The 12,056-nt window shown below is 44.8% G+C and overlaps 1 protein-coding gene across 2 annotated transcripts in view; it reads left to right on the forward strand.

Moving 5' to 3' along the window:
* ripor2 (RHO family interacting cell polarization regulator 2) overlaps positions 1-12,056 on the forward strand; it is a 102,538-nt gene that overhangs the window by 59,567 nt on the left and 30,915 nt on the right. For both annotated transcript variants that reach the window (XM_079522473.1, XM_079522474.1), the window contains exons 2-6: positions 5,834-5,954; positions 9,526-9,681; positions 10,045-10,123; positions 10,240-10,263; positions 10,979-11,032. In XM_079522473.1, coding sequence (XP_079378599.1) covers positions 5,834-5,954; positions 9,526-9,681; positions 10,045-10,123; positions 10,240-10,263; positions 10,979-11,032 — 434 coding nt within the window. The remainder of the gene's footprint in view (positions 1-5,833; positions 5,955-9,525; positions 9,682-10,044; positions 10,124-10,239; positions 10,264-10,978; positions 11,033-12,056) is intronic.

Here is a 12,056-nt window from a genome sequence, read left to right on the forward strand (position 1 = left end):
AAAAATCTTTTAGCTGCTTCCAGCACCATCTGGATCCTCTCGGACTTCCTCTTTACAGACAAGGAATCTTGTCTTGTCCATACATATCTCGTCTTTATGAGCATTCCTCTTTTCCTCCTGTTCTCTTCGTTCCACGCCACAATATTTGTGCCACTCCGCTTTCTTTACAGCTTCTGCATACGACATTCCCCACTCAGTTCTCATCTTGTGTACCTTCACTTCCTTGATGGTCCTAGCCCCCCCCCCCCCCCCCATTCCTGCTTTTTGAAGGGCGCTAGCCCCTCCTATGCCTGGCTTTGTGTGTTTGTGTGAATCATAGCGATGATTTGATTGGCTGATCACCCCATAGCGATGAGTTGATTGGCTGAGCAAAGTACGTATTGAGGATAAAAAATTAGTACAGAAAAGTGAAGACTGAGGACAATCACAAATGTGAGGTTTGCAAAAATGAAGGCATTGATTGATTGTTGATTACTTTACTAACATTTGGCCAACGGCACAGCAAATACAATGAGGATAACACGAAAGCAAATCACTGGGGGATTGTTTCCATTGTGGTCCTGTCTGTGTACTCAATTAATCATCAATAGCCTACATACAATACAGACAATGAATACAATGCATATCATCAACAAAACCAACAGCAACAATAGGTGTATGTAGCGAGGGGGGGCAGATATGCCCCTCGGCTTGCTGACGGAGTGCAATTTGTTTGACTCTATGACTCTTTGAATCTATTAAGGCAGTGGTTTTCAACCCTTTTCATATCAAAGCCCGTTATTTATTGGGTATTTGAGCCACGGACCACCATTTGATGAGATTTAGCCTCTCAGATCCAAAACTAACAAATATTTTGTAGTCGTTGGACAATATTTTGTCCACAATTCCATTCTGTATTGATGATGGTACCATTAGGAGAGATAACAGGCAAACGTTGAATTGTGTAGACTTCTTGTAAATTAAGCAATGCAGAATGAAATTAATGAAACCTTTGGTTTGTCAGATTGTCAGTCTCTCTCAAACGAGCACTTGGTCGGGCATCGTGAAAGCAAGCAAACTACAAACTTTTATTTGGGCAACCCTTGGTGTCAACGCCTGCTAATCCACCCACCCCCTGCCTCTCTCTCTCTCTCTCTCTCTCTCTGTCCTTCCCTCCCTCAGGTATGTAGTGAACTCATGGTAGAGCTGGTGTGTGTTGCCATGAAGGACACACTTGTTCCTTCGTGTGTGTGTGTGTGTGTGTGTGTGTGTGTGTGCGTGTGCGTGTGCGTGGGTGGGTGGTACCTCCAGCACTTGTGCAGGGGTCATCTGCCGGTCGTCCCTGGCCACACTGGGGCTGCCTTCAAGTCAACTGAACGCTGACGTTTATTTGAACGGAGTTGGTGTGGATGGCTGTTTAGTCTGGGTGTTTCAGACTGGAGCTGTGTGTGTGTGTGTGTGTGTGTGTGTGTGTGTGTGTGTGTGTGTGTGTGTGTGTGTGTGTGTGTGTGTGTGTGTGTGTGTGTGTGTGTGTGTGTGTGTGTGTGTGTGTGTGTGTGTGTGTGTGTGTGTGTGTGTGTGTGTGTGTGTGTGTGTGTGTGTGTGTGTGTGTGTGTGTGTGTGTGTGTGTGTGTGTGTGTGTGTGAGAGACAGGTTACCTTTCATAAACTTCTGACATTTAGGCTATAAAACAGTAGTGAAGCATCAACTGAAGCATTCAAAAATAAACTGAAATGTCTAACTGAAATATCATGTGATAAATGACGTGGTATCACATAGCCTGGCATACTTTCTTGGACTGTGTCTTCCCACAACAAACCTAAAGTGCTGCCTCTTTTTCCAACATGCATGTTCACATTTATACTCTGCTTATTATTATTATTACATCTGCATGTTGGTACCGCAAAAATATTAAGCAGAACTTGTGACTAAATCACTACACTGGAACCATGCTCGTTTGAGCTTGTCGGGCTATGTTTGATGCTTTTGTGTGACACTGTTGCGTATGATCCGTATGAAGTAATAGGGCATTCATTTACGGAATAAAAATCACACCTGTGTGAACTGAGTGGTGCAACTCCCCTCCCCCCCCCCCCCTCTCTCTCACATTAGCAGGCAACAGTGCAGCACTATCTCTCTCTCTCTGTTTCTGGCACAACAGCGCCACTTTTGCCCCTACTGGTACACATGGTCACACACATAGGTTAACACATAGGTTAACACACAGTCACATAGGTTAACACGGACATTGCTGTTCCTTGGAGTGGTTGCACCACTCAAAAATAAACCTAAACATTAAAATATGGAGATAAGGGGTTTCTGCCCGACACTAACGATAGACAAGACCGTATGAACTTTTATTTTATTTTTAACTCGGCGCTTCCCTTTGTTTCTGGGGTCTCTGATGTTAACATGATTACCCACCCACCCCCCTTGAGCGTCTATTTACAGCCCTCTCCCTCTGTCTAGTGTCCAACATCGCCAAATTGAAGAAAACAAAAGCCTTTGTGGTCTCCTGACAGGCTCGTGCTAGCTAAATATAGCCGCAGACTCTGGTTGAGGGAGAGGAGAGGAGAGAGGATGTCACTCTATTGCAGGCTTATTAGATAAGTGGCCGCTAGAATTGGTGTAGATTGGCTTTCCAGGAATTTGCTCCGCGTAGAATTAGATTTTATAGGGGTGTGGTGCGTACAATGGCGGCTAAACGTCTAGAGGCCTGGTAACTGGTAATGTTTTGTTGTAGGATGCTGTGCTTCACCTAAATACCATTGTTGTTTACATGTGTTTTGTAACCTTTTCACAAAATGCAGTGTTGACGCCTGTGGTTTCCAAGTCGCACCTAGCCGGAATTGTTTTCTTCTCAAACAGAAATGTGTTTCTTAAACAAGGTTGTTATTACCCTGCTGGGTGTACAAAACAACTTTGACATTGACAAAAACATCACAAAAAATCTAAAGCACTAATATCTGATCTTGTCCCCTGAACATATAGTTTTGGACCCCAAATGAAAAAATAAAAGAATGCGGCATCTTAGGTTATGTCAACATTGTGCAACCACACAAAGTCAGTCTCTGTCAGTCCTGGTGGAAAAACAGATGTACAGATCACACACACACACGCACGCACGCACACACACACACACACACACACACACACACACACACACACACACACACACACACACACACACACACACACACACACACACACACACACACACACACACACACACACACACACAGGCCACCACGTGCACAGGGTTATTGGTGGTTGACACCTGACAGAAGGTGTGAAAGAGTAACAGTTTCAGTGTTGCCATGTCTTATTATTATAAGCAACCATGGGCATGTAATTCGGTGAAGTCACTTGTAAATATTGGTAGCTGCGGAATGCATTTTAATTTTTCCTTTGTTTTCTTTTGTTTGGGTGGGCCGGGGTTGTTTCATAAGTGTAGCTGCTTATTTGAGCTTGTTTCCTAATGTTGTTTAAAGAAGTGGTTCTCAAACAATTTCATGTCAAGGACTCCCAGATTAATATGTCATTTGTCCTCGGACCCCATCTGGAAATATTTTTTGTCAGGTACTCCCATACCAGATTTGTGTTGTTAAAATGTTTAAAAAAGCTCACGCATCACATGGTATGAGCTTGTAGATTTGCAAATAGCGGATGTATGTTTAAAGTGCTCCCTTGGCCTAAGTGCGTTGGCTTCTTCTGGGCTTTGTTTTCATAGACCTGGCTGCTTGTTTCTCTCTCTCTCTCTGGCAACACCGGTGTTGTTAACACGCTCCCGGGTGACAGACGGGGCCGGAGGAGAGAGCAGACATGTTGGCACAGGCTCTGAATGCTGCTAGTCCACATCGCACAGGGCCACCATCATCATCATCATCTTCATCATCACTGCCACATCGCTGCCGCTGCTGCGACCGCAGCCGGCCTTGCATTGCACAATGACTACGCACTCCAGTGAAGCATCACCCACAGAATATTTGAGGTTGACTGACTCGGGTGTCGGATGCACTTTTCCGCATATCTTAAGCCTGATTTGTACTTAGGAAATAGGCCTATCTATCTACGTGCTCACGGCACGTTGTGATGTGAAGTGACGCGCCGCTGTCTGTTTTGCCGGGTTAGAGGGCGGCCGCCGACCCGCCGTTAATCCATGTTGCTTCCGCTTCCGCTTGTGGAGGTACGTTTCTTTCCCCTTTAGAGACCATTGGCTACTAGACCCGTGTAGATGTGATGTGACTCATATCAGGGAAATAAGGAACCTTATGCCACAGAGGTGTTGTGGAGTGTAGAGCGACATCTAGAGGCTGGATGCTGCAATGTTTTGTTTTTTTTGCTATACATTTTATTGTGATATTTCCTAGTAAAACAGAAGCTGGTTGTGTCTTAGCCAATCACAGTCTCAGCCGACCATTCCCGTCCCCTCAGCCTATGGGATCTAAGTCCAACTACACCCACCCCACCCAAGGCAGAGAAGGGGAGGCAGTGCCGTATCTCGTTCATGTTACTGTCACCTCAAATGTTTTCCAAAACATATTTGAGTGTACTGTTGAACTTTAAAACAAGAATGTTTGTAATGCACTGTCCAGCTGTAATGCATTAGATATACCACAGAGTAACAAGTACAAAAAAAAAACAGTACAAAAAATATTGATCTATCCTTTTTGGCATCTATTGGCAATTACACATCTCCATTATGACCATTTCTTCAAGTGTCTTGGCTGCCTCGTAGAGATGTTGGCTAGCCTCTGGGTCCATCTAACACTATGTCTAGAGATGTTGGCTAGCCTCTGAGTCCTTCTAACGCCGTGTCTAGAGATGTTGGCTAGCATCTGAGTCCTTCTAACGCTGTGTCTAGAGATGTTGGCTAGCCTCTGAGTCCTTCTAATGCTGTGTCTAGAGATGTTGGCTAGCCTCTGGGTCCTTCTAACGCCATGTCTAGAGATGTTGGCTAGCCTGAGTCCTTCTAATGCTGTGTCTAGAGATGTTGGCTAGCCTCTGGGTCCTTCTAACGCCATGTCTAGAGATGTTGGCTAGCCTCTGAGTCCTTCTAACGCCATGTCTAGAGATGTTGGCTAGCCTCTGAGTCCTTCTAATGCTGTGTCTAGAGATGTTGGCTAGCCTCTGGGTCCATCTAACGCCATGTCTAGAGATGTTGGCTAGCCTCTGGGTCCTTCTAACACCATGTCTAGAGATGTTGGCTAGCCTCTGGGTCCATCTAAAACCATGTCTAGATATGTTGGCTAGCCTCTGGGTCCATCTAACACCATGACTAGATATGTTGGCTAGCCTCTGGGTCCATCTAACACCATGTCTAGATATGTTGGCTAGCCTCTGGGTCCTTCTAACACTATGTCTAGAGATGTTGGCTAGCCTCTGGGTTCTTCTAACGCTGTGTCTAGAGATGTTGGCTAGCCTCTGGGTCCTTCTAACGCTGTGTCTAGAGATGTTGGCTAGCCTCTGGGTCCTTCTAACACCATGTCTAGAGATGTTGGCTAGCCTCTGGGTCCTTCTAACATGTCTAGAGATATTGGCTAGCCTCTGGGTCCTTCTAACACCATGTCTAGAGATGTTGGCTAGCCTCTGGGTCCTTCTAACGCTGTGTCTAGAGATGTTGGCTAGCCTCTGGGTTCTTCTAACGCTGTGTCTAGAGATGTTGGCTAGCCTCTGGGTCCTTCTAACGCCATGTCTAGAGATGTTGGCTAGCATCTGAGTCCTTCTAACGCTGTGTCTAGAGATGTTAGCTAGCATCTGAGTCCTTCTAACGCTGTGTCTAGAGATGTTAGCTAGCCTCTGGGTCATTATGTCCTTCTAACGCCATGTCTTTTGTCCTCGTCTCTTCCTCCAGGAGTGTCTTCCCGCGTCCCGGAGATCATGGCGGCAGGCACCCACTCCCCTGGAGGACCCAATGGGATCATCCGGAGCCAGTCGTTCGCCGGCTTCAGCACGCTGCAGGAGAGACGCTCGCGGTGAGTATCCAGCCCGCCGTCTGTTAGGGGCTTCCAGAGGCTCTCCATCTACATTATTGATATTTAACCTGATGCACCCTCTGGCGGACAAATTATGGACAGAGTGACAAAGAAAAATTGTCATAAAGATAGCCAAAGCCATTGTTCCAGCCACGCGCCCGTTAAGTTGCTATGTGTTTCTTTTTATATATATTTTTTTCAGATAAAAAAAAAAAGGTTTTTCTGATGAATGCGCCCACGGTTATTTATTCTTTCATCTGTCCCATATCTCTGGCACATTCTATTGTAACAGGTGGTATGGATTGTGTTTTAACAGCGCTATTTTTCTAGCGCCTTTTTTGATCCAATTGAAACATTCGTAGGTCTAAGTCTGTCTATAATAAATGGATATAGTTTTATAATGTATTGGATACATAATAAAATAGTATAATAATAAATTATAATAATAAATAATACCTTTTGGAAGCATCCTGCTCCGTATACAACACGATGCACTGCTTTTCAGTTTATCATTCAAGTTTGAGCCAATAAAAATATGTGGTAATTATGCGATTGATCACGCGTTTAACTACACAAATCATGTGATTAATTGTTAAACGGCAATATTGAAAACGTGTGATTTGGGTTCGAAGAACATAAAATGAGCGGCACTGGCATCGTTATAACATGAGAGAGCAGGACGGCTCATCTCGGCTATGACAGTCGCCCATTCCATAAGCTGCAGCATGGAGCCACATTATCTCCAACTTGACTCCAAGGCTCTCCAGCAAGCCCCAGCAGGCCTACAGGTTCCCGCGAGGATTAACCCATTTTGATCGGGAACACCCTTTTGGTGTTTTAAACATTATGTTATAATTTAGCTATTGAAAAATAGCAGATCTACAAGCTCATAGCGCGCCACCGAGTGGCGCGCTACGAGCTTGTAGGTCTGCTATTTTTGAAAAATTGAAAAATTGAAAATTTTAATTTGAATGTTTGTTTTGCGGAAATTGTGAAAATATTTATTTCAGAAAACTGGAGGATTTAGAAGATTTTTTTTTTAAATTTCGAGGTCAGGCCTAAACGGGTTAAACACTCTCAGGAGATGATAAAACCAGTTCATGTCTGTTACATAACGGTGCCACCACCAACACCCCGTCTCCAGACGCTCCCTTATGCCTAAATTGGGTCTAAAAATCATTAACACGGGAAGCTGTTTTAACAGCTCCGCCAAATGTTCCTTTGTCACTTCATGCTACAGCGGCACACAAAAGTATCAGAAGTAGCACATCAGCAGGCCGGAAACACGCTGCGAGTGAGCTTGTAGATGTACTTGTACTTGTACTTGTACTTTGTCATCAAAGTTTTTTATTGATTTTACAATAAAGCATACAAAATACACATGACTTACACAAAAGAAAACAAAACAAAACAACTAGCAGTCAAAAAAGAAAAACCCCAATGGACAACACCCCTCCACATTCTGTTGTTGACAATAGTGATTATATCCGTAATGTATTACCAATTACAAATTGTTAATGCAACCATCCTTTAATATACAAATAAAAGTACTCCCATATTTCATGGAACTTCCCTTTGACATTGTTCCTCCTGGCAATTGAGTATTCGAAGGATGCAGTTTCCGTCATAAGTTGGGTCCAGTCTGTGATCTCTGGCGTAGCAGAGCTCTTCCAGTTTTGTACTTGAGGCTCAATTGTACGCCCATTTCCTACACCAGAGAACTGGTGTGGCCAATCGGGACACGGTATGCAATATGGGCGGGCTTTGGTACAGTGACGTTCAATGCTTGAGACCTTTGACTGACAGTAGCTCTGACCAATTGCGTCAAAGAGAAAATGTTTGAACCTGCCCCCCGGGAAACAAGATCCATACACAGCATCTCCAGACTCAAATACCACACGACAGTGTGATTTGAGTCTGGCTTATTAGCCAGGCTAGTTTGGGTGCAGACAGTGTGTGTTTGAGTCACGGCTGTGAATAGAATGGACGTAATTGGTTGGAATGAATGCAGCGTGGGCTGAGGTGACAGCGCGTGACGTTCTGCCATTCTGCTAACGAGCAAGGTGCAGAGTTGTGCGTATTGGACTCGAAGGCCACCACGCTGTGTGTGTGTGTGTGTGTGTGTGTGTGTGTGTGTGTGTGTGTGTGTGTGTGTGTGTGTGTGTGTGTGTGTGTGTGTGTGTGTGTGTGTGTGTGTGTGTGTGTGTGTGTGTGTGTGTGTGTGTGTGTGTGTGTGTGTGTGTGTGTGTGTGTGAAGGGCCATATACTGTGTGTGTGTGTGTGGGGGGGGGGGGGGGGGGTGGTCTGGCTGTGATTGTGTGCATTCTAGTCAGTGAGGAAGCACTTCCCATGTCTGAAACCATGAGTGTGTTGTGTTGTGCTACTGCTTATGCATGCGTGAACATGACTGTGTGTGTGTGCGTGTGCGTGCATGTGTGCGACTGCCAAGGCTGCACAATGTCGTCGTTCAGTGCGCCCTAGATTTATATACAGCTTGGCCATTTTGTTTTCTGGCATCAATCCCAATCTACACTGTAAAAATCACACGGTTCCAGACCCACAGGACCACGGCTAGGGTGCCGGCCCGGTTCCGGCGAGCTGCCCCACATCCGAAACGGTAGAGAAATGAGAGAGTTACCATGTGGGGGTCTCCAGGGGTCCCCGGGGAGTCGCCGGGGGGGTCCCCGGAACTCGCCCCACGTCTGAAACGGTTGAGAAATGACAGAGTTACCGTGTGGTGGTCCCTCTACTGTACCCTCTACTGTACTGTACTGTACTGTCACTGTACTGTACTGGCACACCCAAAATCATCATATATGCAGTTAATATGTGCGTGTGTGTTTGTGTGTTTGTTAGGTTGCGCACAGGTGGTGAAAAACAACCATGCTATTTTCGTAGCACACATATCTCCGTAAGGGAGTGTTTGCACCACTCAAAAATCAGACCCGTCTGAAGTGAGTGGTACTGTACTGTACTGTACTGTACTGTACTGTACTGTACTGTACTGTACTGTACTGTACTGTACAAGCCCTCCTCCCTGGCCTGTGTGTTAGGCTGTGCAACAGTGACACGTTTCGTGCTCGGACACAGCCAGGGACACAGGGACAGAAAACGTTATCTGTAACATTGTAACCATGGTTACCAGGTAACACTGTAACATCAGCTGGCTGTGGTTTATGCTGATCGTTATGGGCTTAGCCTGCTACTGTATTCCTTGCATCAGGCAGGGTGTTTGTAAAGGGTGTATAATATGTCTGTATACTGTATTATTTATTGTGTGTGTGTGTGTGTGTGTGTGTGTGTGTGTGTGTGTGTGTGTGTGTGTGTGTGTGTGTGTGTGTCTGTGTCTGTGTCTGTGTCTGTGTCTGTGTCTGTGTCTGTGTCTTTGTCTTTGTCTTTGTCTTTGTCTTTTGCACTTGACATTTGTGCAAATGGGACCCCCTTTCAAACACTTTTCGGACGAAATGTTCCGAAATTCTTTCACCATGCAAAAGAGCGTAGTGGCAATGAAGTGCAAAGAACTGAATCAGTGAAGAGGAAGCCTGACCCATTGTATTGTGTGTGTGTGCAGGTGTAACTCGTTCATGGGGAACTCTGCTGTGCAGAAGAAGACCCCGTCGAAGCCCAAGAAAGCCCACCTGTCAGGACACAAGGGGGGCAGCGCCTCCAGAGAGCCTCAACCCAAACGACTGGAGGACGTTTACGCTGCACTGAAACAAGGCCTGGAGTGAGTCCAGCTATACTGTCTGTCTGTCTGTCTGTACTGTCAGTAGTGCTCCTTTAAGATTAAAGGAACCAGTTTCAACCTCATCTTAAAACAATCTTCATAATGTCTAACCTCATGCACATACCGTACCATACCAGCTGTATTATGCTGTGAGTTTATGCCGATATATCTTAGATGTCTGCCTCCCCTTGACATGTATCTCAGAAATAAAAATCCTATGCATACAAGCGTAAGATTTGATGTGCCCTGCTGTTTCTGTCAGTGAGTATATGATTTAATGCGCTCTCTCTCTCTCTCTCTCTCTCTCTCTCTCTCTCTCTCTCTCTCTCTCTCTCTCTCTCTCTCTCTCTCTCTCTCTCTCAGTGAGTATCTGGAAGTCCATCAGACAGAGTTGGACAAACTCACCTCGTTGATGAAGGATATGAAGAGGAACTCTCGCCTGGTGAGACATGACGTCTTCTAGTTTAGTCCAAACTGTACCTCCATGTTTAATATGTCTTTATGTTTATGTCTTTTATGTTGTGTTAATAACTCGGCATCCTTGTGTTTTCTCTCCAGGGAGTACTGTATGATCTGGACAAGGTGAGTTATGGGCTTTTATATTTTATTTTTACCTCATAACATCCTAGTGGTGAACAGTGTCCCTCAGTTGGCTCTCAGTCACTCACCCTTAGAAAATGTCCATGTGCCATGATGAACCACCATTTACGAGACATACAAATAAACAACACAATATGTATGTAACGCTAAGCAGAGAAGAAGAAGCTCGCACAAGTTAACATAACGCCTGATTTATGCTTTGTCGTATGATGGTGTTGTGTGCCAAAAATAGCAGATGTACAATACACAGAACATTTCAAAAGGTGTGGAATACAATAATCACTCACTTTCCCTGTAAGACAATTCATTAAATAATAAATAATCTTCCAAAAATAAATCTTTTTTTGTTTACCTCTGAAAGCTGACAGCCGGCATCACTTGTGTGCTTTTGTTTAGTTGGGAAAGGTACATTTATGGACATTAGCAACCATATGAGACAAAGGCATTGAGAGTGCGACATTTAGTGGCTGAACATGGTCTTATTGCACCTTGCAACCTATACAATGGTAATATACCTTTCAATCCAGGAACATGCTCTGTCTCATGTGTCTAGTTGTTGCTATATACATGTAGCAGCATATATACATTATACATACATATTTTTTTAAACATTTTTGAATAACAATTTGGGTTTTAGAGGGCGTTTTTAGAGTGGGCCTCAGGTCTAAATAGTGTGTGTTGTGCCTCTTGTCTGCAGCAAATCAAAACCATCGAGCGCTACATGAGACGCCTGGAGTTCCACATGAGCAAGGTAGGTGGATTCTATGATGTGCTATCTTCCTCAATTAAACATCTTTGGCATTACCTAACTTAGCGTGATGTCACAGTTTCTTTATTATTATTTTTGTTTTGCCCCAAATGTTTGGTCCCCAATTTCCCCAATTGATTCCTACCCACACATTTTTGTGTGTTGTCATTGCTATTGTATCCTACTGACTCACCTGCCAGTGAGGAGCCCCCACCGGGAGGGTGTGCAGCCTTCGCCATACTCCTCCCGCCCAACACTCCCCGCTGACAGGTGCCGCTCCACAGCCTGTAGATCACCCTCCCTGCCCAGCTTCGCTCCCCTGAACAGTCACGGGCCAATTGTGTTCGTCTAGACACTTAAGTGACTTGACAAAGCCAGATGCACCGGATGTCACAGTTTCTGCATGTGCGTCACATGCACATCCCATATCTTTCTTTCCTGGAGAGCTTTTAGGCTTGCATGGCACAACGCACAGCAATGTTGGCTAAATCTAGTAATTAAAAAGTCATTAACCTATTAAGCCCTCTACCGGGATCCCCCAGGGCTCTGTACTACGCCCCCCTAACCTTTTTTCCCCCTCTACACCAAATCTCTTTGCTGAACATCGCTGTTCTACAAGCCCACAGTGAGTCGCGTTGCGACCTATTTTTTTACAGTCTATGGTTGCGACCTGCCGTGAACTTGTAGATCGGCTAACTGAACGTTCACCTGTAATGATGTCGACAGAACAGGCTAACTGAACGTTCACCTGTAATGATGTCGACAGAACAGGCACGCTAGGGATTCATGTCATGACTCAGTCATGCGTCATCTATATATGTTAACCCATTCAGGCCTGACGTCGAAATAAAAAAAACGTTCGCTTTGAAAGAATATATATTCAAAGATTTGTGCCGCATTTTTACGATTTTCCAAAAATAGCAGACCTACAAGTTCATAGCGCGCCACTTGGTGGCGCGCTATGAGCTTGTAGATCTGCTATTTTTCAATAGCTAAAGTATAACATAATGCTTAGTTAAAACACCAA

Source organism: Electrona antarctica (assembly GCF_951216825.1).
Source record: "Electrona antarctica genome assembly, chromosome: 15".
NCBI lineage: Eukaryota > Metazoa > Chordata > Actinopteri > Myctophiformes > Myctophidae > Electrona > Electrona antarctica.